The sequence below is a fragment of the Crocuta crocuta genome, unplaced genomic scaffold (genome assembly GCF_008692635.1).
Source record: "Crocuta crocuta isolate KB4526 unplaced genomic scaffold, BGI_CrCroc_1.0 scaffold333, whole genome shotgun sequence".
NCBI classification, from domain to species: Eukaryota; Metazoa; Chordata; class Mammalia; order Carnivora; family Hyaenidae; genus Crocuta; species Crocuta crocuta.
The window spans coordinates 1,915,607-1,937,665 of NW_027532856.1; the positions used below are offsets into that span (position 1 = coordinate 1,915,607).

Genomic DNA, 22,059 nt, shown 5'->3' on the forward strand with positions numbered 1-22,059 from the left:
AGAGAGAGAGAGAGAGAGAGAGAGAGAGAGAGAGAGAGAATTCCAAGAGGCTGTATGCTGATCGCTCTATCAGTGCTATCAGCCTGCAGAACTTTTGAACAGTGAGATCATGACCTGAGCTGAAACCAAGAGTCAGATGCTTAAGCGACTGAGCTACTGAGGCACCCCTCTTCATATATTACTTAAAAAAATGCTAAAGTGTTCAACATCATACTAAGTCTTCACAAAAAGCCCAAGATACCTAGGTCATTCCTCATTTTGTAGATGCTGATAACCTAGTTTTTGACATGGGAGGGTATCATTGATTCTTCCATGGAAAGATGTACTTCAACAGGAATACTTAACTGTACAGACCTAAAAATATTATTTAATTCCTGTTGTTTGACCTGTTCAGTGCTCCTTTTAGTGGTTCATTTGGCTCGGCTTTACCATATTGTTGATTTTTTCCTTATGTTGTAATTTTTGAATCCGAAACACACTGTCAGAATGTCTTCCCATGTTTGTGACATGGATAGTATTATTTGTATATAAAATGATTCTGAAGTATTAGATTTAGAGTTCTGATGATCACTCATCCAAATGATGTGGTTATGTATATTTGGCCAAATCTTTCAACTGCATGACATCAATTTATTAAGAACAATTTATTGACATAACTTTAGAAAAGTAAAATAACTTTTTGATTAAAAGTGCTTAATGCTTAGTAGTTTCCCAGTTTTATTATTTTGGAAACCGTTACTGTTGTCTTAATAAAAGTAGGTTAGGATACCAACAATGTTTGTATGTTATAGAAGAACTTGAAAAATGGAGGTCCACTCAGATGAGTTTTGGTAAAATTAAAAAAATTGTTTAAATATGTATTGGTTTAATGTAATTGTTCATATTCTACTTTAAGAAATTTATAAACTGGTAAACAGTAAATTGTAACTCTAGTTACATTGCTGAAATTTAAACTTTAATACAGTTGAGTGAAAAGACTTATTTCATAAGATATCGTATGTAGTGGTATTGGCCCCGTTTACTCTCGTGTTAACTTTTGGGGCCAAGGTATCAACTGCCTATGATGATAGAAAATAGAAGGTGTGCTAAAGCACGTTTTTTCAACTCTCTTTAGAACCCTGACCTTAGCTAGTTCTAAGCCATTTTCCCTCTACTTCCCAAGATTCCACATACTCTGTGGAATAGATACTCTTTTTGACCTCTTATGGTGGGATATAGTTCTTTCTCCACTTTTCTGTTTTCTTATTGATGTTTAGGATATTCTCCTCTTCTCTCTCTTTTTTATTCCCCCTCTGGTGTCCAGTTTCTAGGTTCTTTCTTATATATTCTTGGATCCCGCCATTGTATTGAAAATTAATTCCTCCATATCTACAGCCTGGCTTTCTTTCAAAAGACAAAATTTCCTGATAATACTCCCTTACTTTGATCTTTGTATTCTGTTAGCTTTGTTAATTTTCATGTGCCTTTTTGGATTGTTGTTTTATGTAGTATTCATTTTTTGAAAATCGGTTGGCTTAAAATATGTAATTTCTCTTTCCCTAGTGTCTATATGACTGTTCAGTGAAGAGGAAATCTTATCTCCGTACTCCAGACAAGATGTGCTCTCTTGCTCTTCTCCTTGCACTCTTAGTCACACTGCCCTTATATACCTTGTGACCATCATGACAGATTGTGCCCGTCTTACAGGTTTCTGTTAGTCCTCAGAAGAAATCAGTACTCCCAAGTTTTTTCTAAATCTTACTCTCTAATCCTTATAAGACATTGTGGGCAGTGATGCATAGCCTTTCATCCCCTGCACTTATTCTTTTAGCTTACTGTGTTTTCTTTATTCATACTATTCACCAATGCATATCATTTGGTTTATTTCATTTATCTATGTGTTTATGTTTGTCTTCATCTACCAGAATATATTCAATGAGGGAAAAGATCTTTGGCCCTTTTATTCAGAATACCCAGCACAGAAAATTTACCAAATGAATAAATTAATGAAAAGATAAAAGGCAATAATTCTCCTCCATCATTCTTAAAATAAAACCTAATATTGACATGGTTATTTGTTCACTGTTTACATCCATATTGCTTTATAACGTTATTGCTCTTTAACCATTTTATTTTATTTAATTTAAAAAAATTTTTTAAATTTATTTCTAGGAGAGAGAGAGAGACAGTGTGAGCAGGGGAGGGTCAGAGAGAGAGGGAGATACAGGCTCTGAAACAGGCTCCAGGCTCTGAGCTGGTAGTCAGCACAGAGCCCGACGCGGGACTTGAACCCACGAACCGCGAGATCATGACCCAAGCGAAAGTCGGACGCCTAACCGACTAAGCCACCCAGGCACCCCGCTCTTTAACCATTTTAAATATGTGATATATGAGGTGTTAGGATATACTGCCATCACCTATAATCCTCTATTCTCTGCAAATAGTTCATTCCCCCCCCCTTTTTTTTCTTTTTTAAGGTGCTGTGGTATTTCTCTATATGGATACAGTTTTATACTTTACAGTTACCCATAGGTTGCTTGTCCTTAGGTCAGATACTTCCTCTGGTGTGAGGGGAGGGCCTTTGTAGCAAAGAGCATGGCCTTTTAAGCTGGCAACTAGTCATGGGATGCTTAGTAGGATATTTCTCAGTAAGTCCATTATGGCTCGTAGAACCTTTAATTGACCTGTCAGATTCATGAGATTTCAAAGAAAGAAGCAAGTACTTCAAGCTAGGAGTATGTCTTGTGCTCATTCTGAAGAATGTTTTAGATTTAGTTGTGTGGAGTTGGGGATGGAATAGAATTAGGCACTAATGGAACATGGAGTAGAGTACAAGTTGAAAGAACAGAGTGTCAGGGAGCCTGGGTGACTCAGTTGGTTGAACATCTGACTCTTGATCTTGCTCAGGTCATGATCCCAGGGTCATGGGATCAAGCTTCGTGTCCAGCTCCACACTGAGCATCGAGCCTGCTTAAAATTTTACCCACCTTCCACCCTCCCCACCCCCCTGCCCCTCTCCCCATACACTATCTCTGAAAAAATAAAGAAAGGAGTGTCAATTAAGTATTTAAAAAATTGAATCTATATCATGGAGGGCTTTATCTGCTTAGATGAAAGGTTGGACTTTATTCTGTGACAGTGGGTGTCTTTGAAATTTTCTGCAACAGAAATAAATGATCAGAGATGTTGTTTAAGAAAATTACTATGGCAAGGTAGATAGATTTTTAAGTTTGTAACCTTTGAGTGTGATATAATAAAACAGGTTACAAATCCTTACACTGATAGTCCCTAGTTGTGGGCACTGTTCATTACACTATTTCTGAACATCTTGTTTTTCCTTCATTCACTGATTACTCTTTAAAAAATATTTATTGCTGGTATACTATGTTCTAGGCATATGAGGACATGACAAATAAATAATATGTCATTTGTGGCTTGAACAAGATCACAGTATGCTAGAAACTTGAAAGTAAATAATTTTAATAAAGCATAAAAATATTAGAATATTTTTGAAATGTCATTGTTTCCCAAGGTTTCATCCTCTGTTCTATTCTCTGGGTTGTTTTCCTTTTCTACTTATTTATCAGCTCTTTCTAACAATATGTTGAATATATACACATAGATGTCCCTACTATCTTGTATAATAATATTACTATGTTTCTCAGACTGGATAATGGCATGTATCTGTCATTATTATATCAAGCAGAATATTTTCACTGCCTTAAAAATCCTATGTGCTCTGCCTATTCATCCCTCACTCTTCCCCTAACTTCTGGCTAGCACTGATCTTTTTATTGTCTCTAAAATTGGCTTTTTTGAGAATGTCATATAATTGTAACTTCATCATTTAAGGGCAAATAATATTATATCATATGTGTATACCACAGTTTGTTTATGCTTTCGTCAGTTATGGGATGAATGGGTTGTTTCTACTTTGATTGTTATGAATAATGCTGATGTGAATGTTCATTTATTTCCGTGGACATATGCTTTCACTTCTCATGGAAATATACCACCTAGCAGTGGAATTACTGGGTCGTATGATAATTCTAGGTCTAGAGACATCAAACTGTTTTCTATGGAGGCTACATCATTTTACATTCCTACCAGCAATGGACGAGGTTTCCACTTCTCTACATCCTTGTGGATGCTTGCTCTTTTTTAGTTGTTTTATTATGACCAATCTAGTGGATGTGAAGTGATATCTCATTGTGGTTTTGATTTGCATTTCCTTACTGACTAATGATGTTACACATTTTTTCATACATTTGATGGCCATATCTCTATCTTCTTTGGAGAAAGGTCTAATCATATCCTTTGCCTTTTGGAAATGGGGCTGTTTGTCTTTTTGTTGTTAAATAGTAAGAATTCAACATATTCTGGATACTAGACTCTTATCTGATCTCTGATTCGCAAATATTGTCTCATTTTTTTAAGGTTGTCTTTTCACTTTCTTGATAATACCCCCTTTTTAAAAGAAACATTTACTTATATTTGAGAGAGACAGAAGATGTGTACGAGCAGGGGAGGGACAGAGAGAGAAGGAGAGAGAATCTCAGGCAGACTCCACACTGTCAGCACAGAGCCCATGTGGGGCTCAAACTCAGCCAACTGTGAGATCATGACCTGAACTGAAATCAAGATTCAGATGCTCAACTGACTGAGCCATCCAGGTGCCACTTGATAATGCCCTTTGATACACAGAAGTCTTAAGCACAAATAATTGATGTAATCCAGTTTATCTGTTTTTTCTTTTGTTGCTTGTGCTTTTGGTCTTGTATCTAAGAATATTGCCAAATCCAAGGTCAGAAAGATTTATCTCTTTTTTTTCCTTGTAAGAATTCATAGTTTTATTCTTATATTTACATCTTTATTTTTAGTTAAATTTTTATATATGATGTAGGATAGGAGTCCAACTTTATTCTTTTGCACACAGACTTTCAGTTTACCCAGCACCTTCTTGAAGATACTCTTGTTCCCGCCCTCCCCTCCCCCCATTGAATAGATTTGGCATCTCTCTCAAAAACTAATTGATCGTAAAGGTATGTGTTTGTTTCTGGAATCCTAATTCTGTTGCATTGGTTTTTCTGTCTAATATTATGTCACTATTCCAGTGTTTTGATTAAAATCACTTTGTGGTAAATTTTGCAGTTGGGAAATGTGAGTCTGCCAAGTTCTCTTTCATTATTGTTTTGCTGTTTGGGGCCTCTTGCATTTCTGCTTGCTTTTAGGTTTGCTTTTAATTTCTGCAAAAAAAAAAAAAAACACCACCACTTTTGGAATTTTGATAGAGATTGCATTGCTATTGTTAACGGAACTGCTTTCTTAATTTCTCTTTTGGATTGATAATTGCTGGTTTATATGTTTGATCTTGTACCCTGCAGCTTTCCTGAATTTATCAGTTCTAGTATTATTTTTGTGGATCCTTTGGGATTGTGTATGTGTTCGATCATGTTGTCTGTAAACAGAGCAAGTTAATAAAAGTTCTTTTCCAGTTTACAAGTTTTTAATTTTTTTCTTGCCCAGTTGCTTTTGCTAGATCTTTCAATACAGTGTTTAAGAGCAGTGCTAAAAGTGGGCATCCTTTTCTTTTTCCTGATCTTAAGGGGAAAACATTTAGTCTTTTGCCATTGAGTATGTTAGCTCTGTGTGTCTCATAAATGCCCTTTATCATATTTGGAAAATTTCTTTTATTCCTAGTTTCTTATGTGTTTTTATCATTTAGGGATCTTGAATTTTGGGAAATGCTTTTTCTGTATCAGTTGAGATGATCATATGTTCCTCCCCTTCCCCTCCTGCCCACCGCATTCCGTTAATGTGGTGTTGATTGTTAAAGAGTTTATTATTTAATTCCACATATTTGTGGCACAGTGATTGTTTAAGAGGTTATTGTTTAATTCAACATATTTGTGAATTTCCAGTTTTCCTTCTGGTTTTGATTAGCAATTTCATTTCATTTTGGTTAGAAAGCTTGTTTTCATTGTTTTTAAATTTATTGAGACTTGTTATGTGGCTAACATATGGTGTATCCTATAGAATGTTCCATGTGCACTTCAGAAGAATGCATATTCTTTTGTTGGGTGGAGTCTTCCGTAAGTTGGTTAGCTTTAGTTGATTTATAGTTTTGCTCATAAGTTGTGTTCATTTTTCTTCGTCCTTTTTTTATTCTCTTCTGATGTATAATTTCAGTTGTCTTATTTTCAAGTATGCACATTCTATCTTCTGCCTATTCTGATATTCAGATATGCTTTTGAAACCTTTAGTGTGTTTTCCACTTTATTTTATTTTACTTCATTGTTTTATTTTTTGAAACTTAGAGTCACTTTTAAATATTTGAAATATGTGAATCATCATTATTAAAACTTCTCAAGCATGCAATATCACATGCATTAGAACTGAGTATTCTTGAATGTAATTTCCCTATCAATAGAGATCTTTGAAACTAAAGAGAAATAAGCAGGGACCTGTGTGGGCACAAATCCCNACCTGAATTTTGTCCCCTTGGAACCCAGAACTGCTGGGGAGAATTTTAGAAACAGATTTAAACTTAATATAAATTGTACTTGAATGACCAGGAGGAGAACAAAACTGTGAAGTCAGAACTCTGATGGGTTTGGTAAAATCAGGAAATCAACACAATATGGAAGTAGATGATGGCAGGAGATAGAAGAGCTGGCCCCTGTAGACTCATAGAAGCAACAGACCAGCACATGCCACTTTGCACATACAATTCTTCATTTCTAATGCCATCGTCCTTCCATGCTGTCTCCATCGTCCTTGTAGTCATTGAAGTGGTTCTTCGCCCTCCCTACAGCACATCAACACTCAGTACCTTCCATTCTATTTGAGTCATGACCATGTGATTTGTCAGAACAGCTTCCCTTCCCAGGTTGCACTCTCTGGTCAGCAAGTTTAATGGTGTCCTCCTCACTACCTTGTACTCTCTTCTTTTCGTAAGTTCTAGCCGGGCTTGTTTCCACTATTTGAATTCCTGACTGTAAGAAATTACAGCCCAGCATGAGAGTTCAGGCTCTGGAATCTAGTGGAACTGGATTTGAAACCACTTGTTAGCTGTATGATCTTAGCAAGTTACTCAACTTCTCCAAGCCTCATCTTCTTTTTCTGAAAAATGAAAATCATAATAGCACATTGATCACAGGATTACTGTTAAGTATAAATGATATCACCCATGTGAAGTGTCTGGCTCAGAATATGCATTTAGTAAGTATTAGCCATCACAAAAGCCATCTTCCTTCCTCCCTTCCTCCCTTCCTTCCCTTTTCAAGTTTAGTGTGTTTTCCATTTTAATTATTGTACTTTTCAGTTCCATCATTTCTACATGATTCTTTTTCATAATTTCTAGGTCCTTATTGATAGTCTCAATTTGTTCATCTTTCTCCCTTGTAGTTCTTTTAGCTCCCTGAGCATAATATTTAAGTCAGTTGCTTTCTTTCTATGGTGAGAAGTACAATGTCTTGGTTTCCTTTGTTTCTCTCAATTTATTTTCTTTAAAATTTTCTAAATGTTTATTTATTTTTGAGAGACATTTATTTTAGAGCATGAGCTGGGGAGGGGCATAGAGAGAGGGAGACACAGAATCTGAAGCATGCTCTGGGCTCTGAGCTGTCAGCACAGAGCCCAACATGGGGCTCGAACTCACAAACCGTGAGATCATGACCTGAGCCGAAATTGGGACACTTAACCAACTGAGGCACCCAGGTGCCCCTATTTTTTTAAATGTTGATTTATTTTTGGGAGGGAGAGAGAGAGAGAGTGATCAGGGGAGGGGCAAAGAGAGAGGAAGACACAGAATCTGAAGCAGGCTCCAGACTCTGAGCTGTCAGCACAGAGCCTAAAGTGGGCTCAAACTCACAAATCGTGAGATCATGACCTGAGCCGAAGTCAGATGCTTGACCTACTGAGCCACCCAAATGCCCTTCTCTCAACTTATTATTTTTTTTTTTTTGGTAGGTAAAGGATATTTATTAATAATTGTAAGTTAGATCAAATATTTTCTTTTTTTAAAAAATAGTTTATTGTCAAGTTGGTTTACATATAACTTATTTTCTATGAATAGGCCATACTTTCCTGTTTCTTTTTATGCCTTGAATTTTTTGTTGTTCAGTGGACATTTGAATATTGTAATATGGCATTCTGAACATCAGGTTGTCCTCCTCCCCAGAGTATGCTGGTTTTGTCTGCATCTGCCCACTGTTTAGTGGCTTTTCCAAACTTTTTGTATGTTTATCGTCTTACATGATTACTGAAATCTCTATATCTTGGCAGTCAGTTAGTGACCTGACAGGTTTGCTTAAATGGCTGACACCAAAACACAAAAGTAAATACTCTAACTTTTGCAAATTGGTACCGAGCTGGGACAGTCCTTGTGCAGAGTTAAAGGTCCAGCCAGAGATATAAGTCTGGTGTCTTTGCGGTTCTTTTCTGAGCACCCATCCAGTTCTGGGTGTGTGTGTTATATACTGGATTACCCAGTATATCATTCAGTTTACACACCCATACCCACACACATGATTTTTCTTTTTTTAAAAAAACTTATTTTATTTTAATTAACAACAGTGTTATGTTAGTTTCAGGTGTACAGCATTGTGATTCAACATGATTTTTTATTTAAAGGAATTGGCTTATGTGATTGTAGGGGCTGACAGTTAAGAAATATGGTACACTGGCTGTTTGGAAATGATCAGAGAGGGACTGATGCTACAGTCTTGAGGCAGTTTCTTCAATAATATGTATTTCCATAAATTGAATTTTTATGTTCAGTTATTTTTATCTGTTATTTTCCATTTCATCCCTTTTATTCATTTCCTCTTCATTCTGGAAGTGTTTTGAGGTGATCCTGTATTTCACAGATTCAATTTTATTTTTCTTTAAATTTTGTTTTAATGTTTATTTATTTTTGAGAGAGAGACAGAGTATGAGCAGGAGAGGAGCAGAGAGAGAGGGAGAAAAGGAGACACAGAATCCGAAGCAGGATCCAGACTCTGAGCTGTCAGCACAGAGCCTGACGTGGGGCTTGAACCTACAAACTATAAGATCATGACCTGACCCAAACTCAGATGCTTATCCAACTGAGCCACCCAGGCACCCCTCAATTTTCTGAACAAAAATTGGACATCATTAAAATTAAATACTTCTGCTCTTCAAAAACACTATCAATAAAATAAGACTAAAGCAGTGAGTGGGACAAAACAGTTATCCAAAATATACAGAGCCCTCGTGAAACCCAACAATAAGAAAATGAACAACCTAGTTAAAAACTGGGCAAAAGACCTTAAACATAATATATAGATGTCAAATGAGCATATGGAAATATGCTCCTTATTTTATGTCATCAGGGTAATTCAAATTAAGAGAACAATTAGATATCACTACACACCTGTTACAATGGCCCAAATCCAGAAAGCTGACAGCATCAAATGCTGGTAAGGTTGTGGAGCAACAGGAACTCTCATTTATTTCTGGTAGGAATGCAAAATGGTAAAACCACTTGGATAGGCAGTTTGGCAATTTCATACAAAGCTAAACTCATACCATATAATCCATGAATTGCCTTGCTTGGTATTTATCCAAAGGAGGTGAAAACTTAAATTTGTACAAAAAAGTGCACAAAAGTGTTTATATTCGCTTTATTTATAATTGCTAGAACATGAAACAATCACAATATCCTTCAGTAGATGAATGGAGAAAGAAACTGTGGAACATCCAGGTAATGGAATGTTAATCAGGACTAAAATTTACTATCAAGCCATAAAATGAAATGGGGGAAAGGGAAATGCATATAACTAAGTGAAAGAAGCCAGTCTGAAAAGGCTATATCCTATATGATTTCAACTCACCCTCTGGAAAAAGCAAAACTATGGAGACAGTGAAAAGATTAATGTTTGCCAGGGGTTGGGGGTGAAGGAAGGATGAATAGGCAGAGCATATAGGAATTTTAGGGTAGTGAATCTATTCTTTATGATACTATAATATTGGATATATGTCATTATAAATTTGTCTAAACCCATAGAATGTACAACACCAAGAGTGAACCCTAATGTAAGCTGTGGACTCTGGGTGATTATATGTCATGGTAGGTTCATTGATTGTAGCAAACATTTCATTCTGGTGAGGGATGTTGATAAAGGGTAGTCTATGCATGAATGGTGGGAGGGGTATGTGAAAAATCTCTGTATCTTCTACTCACTTTTGCTGTGAAGCAAAAACTGCTCCAAAAATATAAAAAATTATATTAAACATAATGGAATTAAAAGTATTACATAGGAAGTAAGAAATACTAAAGGAAGCAAGATATTAGATGGAAATGTTTAGTGTTTTCTTGTTGGTGTTTATCTTTTATATTAATAACATTTTCAATCTTTTCCTTTTAAGAAATCTAATTTAATTGTTATATAGTTCCTTATTGGTTAATTTAACCATTGCATTTTCAATAATGGATGCTTTTTAAAAAATTTGCTCTTTAAGTAGTTCTAGTCAGTACTCTTTACTGAAATGAATGAACTGTGTAAATATAATACCATTGGCTGTGGAAGGACTTTTCCCTCTCTAATAAAAGCTTAATAATTTCCCTAAAGGGTATAGGTCACAGACTGTAGGTAACAGATTACTCAGATACAAAAATTTTCAACTTATGTTCTTGATTTCTCACTATAAAACAGGCGACTTAGGTAAAGAAAAGGTCAGTTAAGGACAGTTTGTGTTCATGTCTATTTTATACTTATCATAAAAAGTACAACATAACTTTATACTATGCATGTTGCTGCCTATGTATTGGTAAGACAGAGGTGCTGTGTTCATAAGTTAGAGTTACTGAATCAACCATTTAATAATAAAAATTACATCATTCCTACTTTTTCTTCCAACCTCTGGTGTTTGCTTGCAGTATATTCAGTTACATTCTCCATTTGGGTCTCAACATTTCTATGTGGAACTTTTATCCTTAAAAAATTAATTAGGTTTATTGTAAAGTCAAGTCATAGCTTTATGTTTAAATGTCAGACAAACATATAAAAATGTTACCCCATTTAAGCTCTAGAAATCTAATGAAAACTCATTATCTGTACAGCTTTCTCGTGGCACTGTTTGGTGTATACTAGAGTGCAGAGTAGAAGTTTGTTTCACATCTGTATATTTGGGTTTAACACATGTCCTTTCTCTTATGGGGCATGCATACTGTTGCTGTTATGGAAAGCTTTCTCATCTGCTTACCCATCAGGAAAATTAAGATTGTCTTGCTGTGTCCCAGGGAAATAGTCAAGGCTTTTAAAAAGAGAGAAAATAGAGTACAAAAGGATATGTCAGGCGTGTACACAACTATGTTATTGGCAGATTGCATGACTCCTTTATGAATGTGTGACTTTCTGAAAACTCTTGCTTTAAAAGAATTATCTTCTTTCTATTAGGCATTGAATAAGAGGCTTTTTATCCCCATATAAGTAGATTTTTCAGTTGTACCAAGTCTTGTTTGGTCAACTTTAAACCCATCCTTCATAGCATTTGTTTTGTCCATTTCTATTGAAGATTTTCTGCAGGAAGAATTTCCATAGTATGGATGCCAGTGAAATTATCAGAATTCAAGTTTCTAGTGTACTGTGGCTATAGGAGCTGCTAATCGAAGGTGACAAGCTATTTTTTTCTTCTCAGTTGGTCTGGCAAAATGTTCGATTTCATTCATTGTTAACTCATTGCTTCTCAGCAGAGGACTGGATTAATTAGTTGGGAACATTAAGAAAAGAATTTTTGCCTTGTGTCAATTTTAGAGATTGAAGTTCAGGTTTTACTAGATTTCCCCTGACTTCAGGTTTGCCAGTTGTATACAGTTGTGTAAGTACCCTCTGTAATCAAGACACAGCAACACTTCCATTATTCCCCAAATTTTCTCATGGCACTTTACTTCCCTCTTTCTTTGTCCCCTGGCAACCACTGATCTACTTCCTATAATTATAGTTTTACCTTCGTAGCTTTTCATTGAAAGGGACTCATGCAGTGTATATAGACTTTTATATCTGGCTTCCCCCCCACTCCCACTTCCTAATGGTTTTAAGATTCATCTATGTATGGATAACTTATTTTTTGAAATTGCTGAATAATATTCCATTATCTCAATATATCACAGTATATAGTAAGTCATTTACTGGCTTACATTTAAGTGTTTTGTAAGTGTTAAGTGTTATTATATATGAATAACAAATAACCTAGAGGTGACATACGGTAAGGGTATGTTCAATGTATAAAAAGCAGCTCAACTATTCAAAATGAGTATGCCATTTTGCATTCCTAACAGAAATGTATGACAGTTTTAATTACTTTGCATTCTTATGTTACCAGTCTTAAATTTTAGCCATTCTAATCAGTGTAGTGGTATCCCTTTGTGGTTTAGTGGTTTTAATTTGTATTTCCATGATTTTCAGCATTTTTCAAGTGCTTAGTTGCTCTCTCTATATTTCTTTGGTAAAGTGTCACTGTTATGGCCATTAAAAAAATGTGTTGTATGTATCATTATTATGGAATGATAAGAGTTCTTTTTATGTTCTGGGTACAAACCTTTTGTCAGATATATCTTTTGAAAATATTTTCTCATGATATGAGGCTTGCTTGTTCATTTGTTAAAATCAATTAAAAAATAAAATTGTTTTGATAATTATGTGTTGTCAATTATATCTGTGTTCATGCTTTCTTTTTCTTATTTAAGATATAGATTTTGGGGTGCCTAGGTGGCTCAGTTGGTTAAGTGGCTGACTTAAGCTCAGACCTGGAGTCTGCCTCAGATTCTGTGTCTCCCTCTCTCCCTCTGCCCCTCCCCCACTCATGTTCTGTCTCTGTCTCTCTCTCAAAAATAAATAAATATTAAAAAAACACATTTTATCTAGGGGTGCCTAGAGGGCTTAGTTGGTGAAGTGTATGACTCTTGATTTTTGGCTCAGGTCATGAACTCCTGATACATGAGTTTGAGCCCCACATTGGGCTCTTGTGCTGAATCACAGCGCAGAGTCTTCTTGGGATTTTCTCTGTCCCTCTTTCTTTACCCCTCCTCCTGCAAATAAATAAATAAAACTTAAAAATATATCTTATCTGTATTTTCTAAAATCTTTTGGTTCTTATGTTCTTAGACTGTGATCCACTTTATTTTTTATATATGTTAGGGGATAATTTAATTCCTTCCATGCAAATATCTAATTTTTAAAAGCAACATTGTTCAAAAACTATCCTTCATCACTTAATTGTATGACACCTTTGATGAAAATCATTTTGTCATACCTGTGAGTTTATTTATAGATGCTCTCTTCTGTTCCCTTGACCTATATGTCTGTGCTCAGACCAGTATCAGAATATCTTTTTTTTCCCCCTTAAATTAAGATACACTTGCCATATGACATTTTATTAGTTTCAGGTGTGTGATGTAATGATTTGATATTTGTATATACTGCAAAATGATCACCACAGTAAGTCTGGTTCATATTTGTCACCAGGCAGTTAACCGTATTTCACTTTCGATGAGAACTTTTAAGATCTACTCTCTTAGCAACTTTTTTTTTTTTTTNATCTTCCCTTAGCAACTTTTAAATATAAAATACAGTATTGTTAACTATAGTCACCATGCTGTACATTGTATCTGCAGGACATATTAATCTTCTAAATGGGTGTTTGCTCCTTTTGATGATCTTCTCCCATTTTGCTTACCCCCTACGTCTGGCAAGTACAGTCTGTTCTCTGTATTGATGATTTCAGCTTTTTTGTTTTTGAAAATTCCACATATAGGTGAGATCATACAGTATTTGTCATTGATCTATTTCACTCAGCCCTCAGTGTGTATCCATATCACAAATGGCAAGATTTCCTTTTTTAAATAATACCTGAATAATATTCCATTGTGTATGTATATCTGTATCTACCACATTTTCTCTATCCACTTATCCACTGATGGACCCAGGTTACTTCCATGTCTTGACTATTGTAAATAGTGCTGCAGTAACATGGCAGTGCATAGTGTATCTTTTATTATTATTATTATTATTTTAACTTTTATGTTTGTTTATTTTGAGGGGGAGAGGGAGCAGGCAAGGGAGAGGCAGATAGAGAGGGACAGAACCCCAAGCAGGCTCTGTGCTCTGGCGCAGAGCTCGATGCAGGCAGGTATTGAACCCATAAATTGCAAGATCATGACCTGAACCAAAGTCAGAATTGGACGCTTAACCCATTCACCCACCCATGCGCCCCTTGAGTAAGTCTTTTTTGTTGTTGTTGATAAATACTCAGAGGTGGAATTGCTGGATCATATGATAGTTCTATTTTTCCTTAAAAAATTTTTTTCATTTAAATTCCACTTAACATACAGAGTGATATTAGTTTCAGGTGTAGAATTTAGTGATTCAGCACTTCCATACAGTACCTGGTGCTCATCACAACAAGTGCACTCCTTTTTTTTAATGTTTTATTTCTTAGAGAGAGAAAGAGACAGCATGAGCAGGGGAAGGTCAGAGAGACACAGAATCCAAAATAGGCTCCGGTCTCTGAGCTGTCAGCACAGAGCCCAATGCGGGGCTTGAACCCACGGACTGTGAGATCATGACCTGAGCCGAAGTCGGACACCTAACCGACTGAGCCACCCAGGCACCCCAACAAGTGCACTCCTTAATCCCCTTCACCTATTTCACATACCCCCACTCACTTCCCCTCTGGTAGCCATCAGCTTGTTTTCTATAGTTAAGAGTTTGTTTCTTGGTTTTAATTTTTTGAGGAACCGCCATACTGTTTTCCATAGTGACTACTCCAATTTATATTCCCACCATCAATGCACAAGAGTTCCCTTTTGTTGCATCCTTGCCAACTCTTATTTCTTATCTTTTTGATAATAGTCATTCTAACAGAAGTGAGGTGACATCTCCTATTACCTTAATTATCATTGTTTAATAATGTTTCATAGATATAAGGTCATTAATCATGTTTTATAAATTTTCATAAATATTTAAAAATTAACTTGTTATTGTTAAATGAGAGTGGTAAGAGCAGATAACTTTGCGTTATTCTTGATCTTTTGGTGAAAGATTTTATTTTTAAGTCTTTGGGTTTTTGTAGATGTCCTTCAGCTGTTTGAAGTTCTCTTACTGGGATACACCTCATCTCATTTTGTATTGCTGGATTTGATTTGTTAAGATTTTGTTGAAGAATTTTTATGTATAGTCACGAGATACACAGATACAGAAATGTATCTGTAGTTACTTGCAAAGTATTTGTTTAGTTTTGTGATCAGGTGTTACTTGCTTCATAAAATAATTTGAGACGTTACTCGTCTTCTACCTTCTGAAAGTGTTTATGTGGGATATCTAAACATTTTTGTTTAAATGATTAATAGAATTTACAAATGAGCCATTTTTCAAAGGATTTCTGTGTGAGAAGCTTTAAATTAGGAGTTCAGTTTCTTCTATAGATACTAGAATAGTCAAATTATTTGTTTCTTTGTAGATTGGTTTAGATTGGTTTCAGAAAACTAGGTTTGATATGTTTTTTCTTTTGCTTACTCCAGTTTCAATTCATTGATTTCATGTTGTATTTTATTATTAAGTCCCTCATGGCACTTTTATTGGATTTAACTTGTTCTTCTTTTTCTACCTTCTTAAGGTGGAAACATGAATCTCTTTGTTCTAGAGTCAAGAACCCAGGGTCTTGGGGCAACTGGGTGACTTAGTCGGTTAAGCATCCGACTTTCGCTTAGGTCATGGTCTCGCGGTTCGTGGGTTTGAGCCCCGCGTCGGGCTCTGTGCTGACTGCCAACTCAGAGCCTGAAGCCTATTTCGGAGTCTGTATCTCCCTCTCTCTCTGACCCTCCCCTGCTCATGCTCTCTCTCTCTCTCCCTCTCTCTCTCTCCTAGAAATAAAATAATAAAAATAAAAAAAAATTTGTATATATAGAAAAAAAAAGAACCCAGGGTGTTAATTACTATATCTTTCCAATACAGTCTGGTCATGTGGAATGTATATTTATATACAATTTAAAAAGAGGTCTCATTCTGGTTGATTTTTTTATTAGGGTTGAACTATTTCAGTTTAGAAAGTCTGACAGCCTGTGGTATATACTTCAATTTATTTTTATTTGTTTTTGTTTTTTTGTGTGTAAATATGGCAGAATTTTTACTTAGATTTATTCCAAAGTATTTAGTGTATTCGTGCATTGTTTTAATATTCACTTTATAATGGTTTGTCCTTAATTTATAAAAATACCCGTGCTTATTGTACCTAGTGACCTGGGTAAATTGACATGTTAGTTAATTAACAATCTATATTACCAATTAATTCATGTACTAACCCATATATTAATGGTTTGTCTTTATGTATATTTTGACATACAGATTTGTCTTACTGGGTTTATATTTACACAGGCAAATTCTTGGCAAATAATGACAGCTTTATTTCTTCCTTATTGTAATTTCTTTTCTTTCCTTATGCACAGGACCTTCCATACTATGTTGAGTAGAGGTGGTAATAATGAGTATTCTTGTCTAGTTTCTGATTTTAGGGTGAAGATTTTCAATGTTTTACCATTATTATGACTGATAGGTTTTATTAGTTTTAAGGTTGCTAAACGTTATCAGATGAAGTATTTCTTATGAACAAGTTTTTAATTTTATCAAATACTTTACTGTATTTATTGAGATAATCTTATAATATTCCTTGGTATAATAATAATTTGGTGAATGAGTTTCATTTTCTTTTTTCTCCCTTAATTTTGCATTAATGAAATGAGTTGATTGGGATATATTATGATATTTTTAATAGTTCAATTTTCTTGTGTTATGTTAATTAGGAGTTTTAAGATTATGTTAATAAGAAAATGTAGAGTTTACTGGCTCTCCCACATTTTAAAAAATAATGGCATTTGTCTTTTTTTTTTTTTTTTTTTTACANNNNTTTAGATCTGTATTCACTTCGCACTGGTGAGATGGTCAAGTCTATTCAGTTTAAAACACCTATCTATGATCTCCACTGTAACAAGCGGTAAGCATTTTTTCATGTGTTTTTTTTCTTTACTATTTTTTTAACGTTTATTTATATTTGAGAGAGAGAAAGAAGGAGAGAATGAGATATCAGGGGAAGGGCAGAGAGAGAGGTAGACACAGGATCTGAGGCAAGCTCCAGACTGAGCTGTCGGCACAGAGCCCCACGTGGCTCATGAGATCATGACCTGAGCTGTGTCAGAAGCTTAACCGACTAAGCCACCCAGTTGGCCCTTTGATGTGTTTCTTTTTTAAAAAAAAATTTTTTATGTCTTTATTTTATTTTGAAAAACAGAGACAGAGAGTGAGCATGGGAGGGGCAGAGAGAGAGGGAGACACAGAATCTGAAGCAGGCTCCAGGCTCTGAGCTGTCAGCATATAGCCCAAGATGGGGCTTGAACCCATGGACTGTAAGATCATGATCTGAGCCGAAGTCGGATGCTTAACTGGCTGAGCCACTCAGGCGCCCCAATGTGTTTCTTTATACAAAGTAATGTACTTCCTGGGCATGTAGAGCTCTACTGTTATCAATGACTCTATTTGATTTTTTTTTTAAGTCACAAAACACCTTCTGAATTCTGCCAAATGAGGTAGCTGTTAAGATTTCTGAATGAATGTTTTCAAACTTCCAGTCTTGAATCATTAGTGAATTAAGTTCACTGAGTCATAATCAGCATTTTAAAATGGAAATGGAAAAGAATAAAAAGTAAGCAATTGTAAAAAGGTTAAGCATTGTTTAGGGGAACTTTTTTTTAGATGTATAACGTGACTTTTTAATATATAGAATGTTATGTGTGTTTACTGGTTTATGATGTGAAATATAACTTTCCTGTTAGCATTCATCAAAGCAAAGCATATTTCTGAACAGTAAAAATGGCTTTTAAATATTGTTATTTCTTGGGGCGCCTGGGTGGCTTAGTCGTTTACGCGTCAGACTTTCGCTTAGGTCATGATCTTGCGGTTCGTGGGTTCGAGCCCCGCGTCAGGCTCTGTGCTGACTGCCAGCTCAGAGCCTGGAGCCTGTTTCAGAGTCTGTGTCTCCCTCTCTCTCTGACCCTCCCCTGCTCACGCTGTGTCTCTCTCTCCTAGAAATAAATAAAAATATTTTAAAAAACATTGTTATTTCTTTATATTTAACAGTAGAACTAAAGCATGGAATAGATAGATTTTGCTTCCTTCAAATCCATATTTTCTTAGAGATCCATCCAGAATCTCTAAGAAAATACTCAGATCTGGGCTGAACCTAACCCAATGATAATGAAGATTTAACTTTTGCCGTTGAATATTAGGGGAGAAAGGGACCTTAAAAATCTTCTATTACTCAGCACTTCCTTTTACATGTGAGAAAATAGCAGCTGTTCATTGATAAATGTCTTGATCGAGGTCATGGATGGAAACTGTAAATCGGAACATCTCATCAGAAAGCAAACACATGGAACATGGAAAACAATATTTGATGCTGTGTCAGTATAAAATAAATTTTGTAATAAAAGCCTCAGGTTAGATGTGAAAGAGATTCAAAAAGTGACTCAGAAAGGTTGAATATAAAAAGAAGCTAAAGATAGACCTGACAAATGCAAACTGAAAGAACATGTGTGCTTTGATACTAATGATAAAGGTGTTTGAACTCAAGTACGAAAACATGAACTAGGACAAATAAAAGCTGTTCAGTGATAGTGTGCAGTTCATATTGGAGGTCTAATTTTTATGCATATTTCTACTTTACGTAATATCTAACTCAAAATTATAGGAAACAGAAATATTATTGCTGGGATAATGTAATTATCCAATGACACAGCAAATTATTCAAAATCAACATTATTGAAAGGCAGGATCCAGTGGGTAATATAGTCAACCTGGGAAAAAAAGCCCTTCTTCAAGTGTCCTTTGTGTTGTCTCACACAATGGATTCCGTACCTATTTAGCCAAACAGCAGTTTGAACACACTTGAAAAGGGAGATTAAGTACAAATAAGATTTGTAGAACACAGTTTACTTGTAGTACTACAAATACACAGATATACTAGAAAACAGACAAAGTGCAGTTAAATTTTCAAAAAAGTATTTCTTGCAAATTTTTTTAAAAACTGTTAAGAAAAATAGGGCACCTGGGTGGCTTAGTCTGTCAAGTGTCTGACTTCGGCTTAGGTTATGATCTCATGGTTCATGAGTTCAAGCCCTGCATCGGGCTCTGTGCTGACAGCTCAGAGCCTGGAGCCTGCTTCGGATTCTGTGTCACCCTCTCTCTCTGCCCCTTCCCTGTGTGCGCTCTCTCTCTCTCTCTCTCTCTCTCTCTCTCTCTCTCTTTCACTCGCTCTCTGGCAAAAATAAATAAAAAATGACAGATGCTATGAATGACAGATTTGGGTTTTTCTTAAATCTGCACTTGTTCCAAGTACTGTGTTCCAAGTACTGTAATTAGGTCAACTTTTCCTACAACAAATGTTTTTGTGTTTATTACGTTTAATTTTAGCTGTGAAGTAATGAGCACATTTAATATTTTAACAGATATAAATTACCTTGAAAATTAATACCGTTAATTTTTTTGTAGTCATCAGTGTGCTTTTCGTAAGTAATTAGTAATTGTGAAACTTGTGAGTAGGAATAAAAGCAGATTAAAAGAGTGATTTATGAATATGAGATATCACTAATGAAAAGTGAATTTGAAATTCTCTGGATATTTGGTTGATGTGGCAAAGGTTCATATTCTACTTTTTTTTTTTTAAGAAAAACTATTTAAATATATGTTCCAACAAAAAACATCTGTTGATTTGGCCACATTGTGTATTTTTTTTAAAAAATTGATTTTCCCATTAGAAGTTGCATGGGTTCAAATGTGGCAAAAGTTAAGAGGAAAAGCTATCATGTGGAGTTCAGGACACTGCTTAGATTTTGCTCTATAAAGTGTCAAATCTATTCACCAGGTCTTCCCTGCTTAATTTACATTTGGTTTTGCAAATCAGTTCTATGGCACAGTGTTTTGAACCTAGCAATACTCATAATAAATTAAACTGTCCTTGTGGAAATCATCCTTTGTTACTTGTTATTATGGGGAGGGGCTGCTTGATTNGGTTTTCTCTCATTTGAGTTTGTCACCTTCTTCTTAGGGATTCCCTAAGGCTTTTAACCTGGGTCTGAGGGTTGGTTGGTTTCTTATGTTAAGTGCCATGACAGAATCATTTATTGTGTGTTGTCAGCTGTGTTAAGGATTTTGTTTTGCATTAGCAAATGAACAAGATTAATAAAGCATGCATGTTAAAAACAAAATTCCCCCCCCCCATTCATTAACATCTGTTACTCAGGTTTGCCTCCCTCAAATTGGGAAAAATAGACTGAGTATATCAAATATTTAACAATTTTAATTTTTTATTTAATTATTAAAATGACTTTGAAATTTGGATCTTTACATTAATGTTATGCAAGAAGGAGAAGTATTCTCAAACATAATTTAAAGATATCTTCCTTTGGATATGTTTTAGGAATTTTGATAATGAAAAAATTTTATAACTGAGTTATTTTCCTAATTATTTGCATATCTTGGGCTCTGGGAGACATATAGTTCATACAGATTCTGATTACATTTTAGTATATTGAGTCAGTTAGAAATGGCTCATTTATACTGGATAACAGTTGTTTGAGTTTGCTTTCTTTCTTTTGCTCTTGCGTTGGAAAATTCAGCAGTCATTTTAAGTGACCGGTTACATAAATCCATTTTATGTTTAATTTTATGACTTTGATCCAGCACTGGAAAAACACTTTTAGTAAATAGCCAGCAGTTTATTGATTTCATACAATCCTAATGAAGATAGATTTATTTGATTAATAATGAAAATAAAATTTTATTCAGAGAAAAATAATTTTTTAAGTAATAGTTCTGTCACTTTTCTTCTAATCATGTCTCTCTTGATTATTGTAAGGATTTTGTGGTTCTGTTTTTACATTTTAATAGGCAGAGGTTTCTTGCCAAAATTGCATTGGTAGATACTTATTTAAATCTAATGATTTAACTTATTTATGATTTAATTTACAGAATTTCACATTCACATTTTTTGTTTTCTTCCCCCCCTCTAATTTTAGGATCCTCGTTGTAGTCTTACAAGAGAAAATTGCTGCCTTTGATAGCTGTACTTTCACAAAAAAATTTTTTGTCACAAGTATGTATGAAATTGATTTATTCTTATACATTTGAGTTTATACTATTTGATAGAATTAGCAAACTTATTGTAATCGTAATATCAGTATTTCATGGTTATTCAGTTATGATATTTCCTGTGTTTCTGTGGATCTCTTACTTACTAATTTAATTTAATGGTGTATCTTTACAGCCCACCACACATTTTATTCCTGTTATTGAGCATGCCTTTATACTGTATTGCCTCAGTTTCTCCTTATAGTCTTCTTGAGTAATTGTGATTAACTTAGGTTCATGTAGCTACGTTATCCTTTCAAAGCCTTTGTTAAATTACTTATTTAAGAAAACATACTTGAAGAGATAACTGGGTTATTGTAACTGAGGGATTTGAAACTTGGAAAAACGTTTCAGCATCTTTCTTTGCCTCCCTTTTTCTTATTTCATCTCCCATGACTACTAGTACTGTTGGAAAGTGCAAAAATAAGCATAGAATCTGGACCCATACATGCACTCACTGACTGGGCTACTGATTTTTTTTTAAGGCTTATTTATTTATTTTGAGAGAGAGATCGAGAGCATCCACACACACAGGTGTGCAGGGGAGGGACAGAAAGAGAGAGAATCCCAAGCAGGCTCCAGGCTGTCATTTCAAATCCTGATGCAGGGCTTAAACTCATGAACTATGAGATCAGGACCTGAGCCGAGATCAAGAGTCAGACACTTAACTGACTGAGACACTCAGACGTCCCTGACTTTTTTTTTAAAGGCATTGGTTTATGCAGTTGTGGGGCTGGCAAGTCCAAGATTTATAGGGCAGGCCAGCCAGGTGGAGATTCCAATAGGAATTGAGTCCAAAGCAAGTCTGGAGTTAAGAGTTTTTTTTAACTATATGCTAGTAAAATCATAGTTCTCATTCTTATCATCTATATTTTAACTT

The 22,059-nt window shown here is 35.1% G+C and overlaps 1 protein-coding gene across 1 annotated transcript in view; it reads left to right on the forward strand.

Moving 5' to 3' along the window:
• Window positions 1-22,059, forward strand: part of BCAS3 (BCAS3 microtubule associated cell migration factor) — a 586,605-nt gene that overhangs the window by 116,572 nt on the left and 447,974 nt on the right. The window contains exons 9-11 of the mRNA XM_077745617.1: window positions 8,012-8,026; window positions 16,911-16,992; window positions 21,068-21,144. Of these exons, the coding sequence (XP_077601743.1) occupies window positions 8,012-8,026; window positions 16,911-16,992; window positions 21,068-21,144 (174 nt within the window). The remainder of the gene's footprint in view (window positions 1-8,011; window positions 8,027-16,910; window positions 16,993-21,067; window positions 21,145-22,059) is intronic.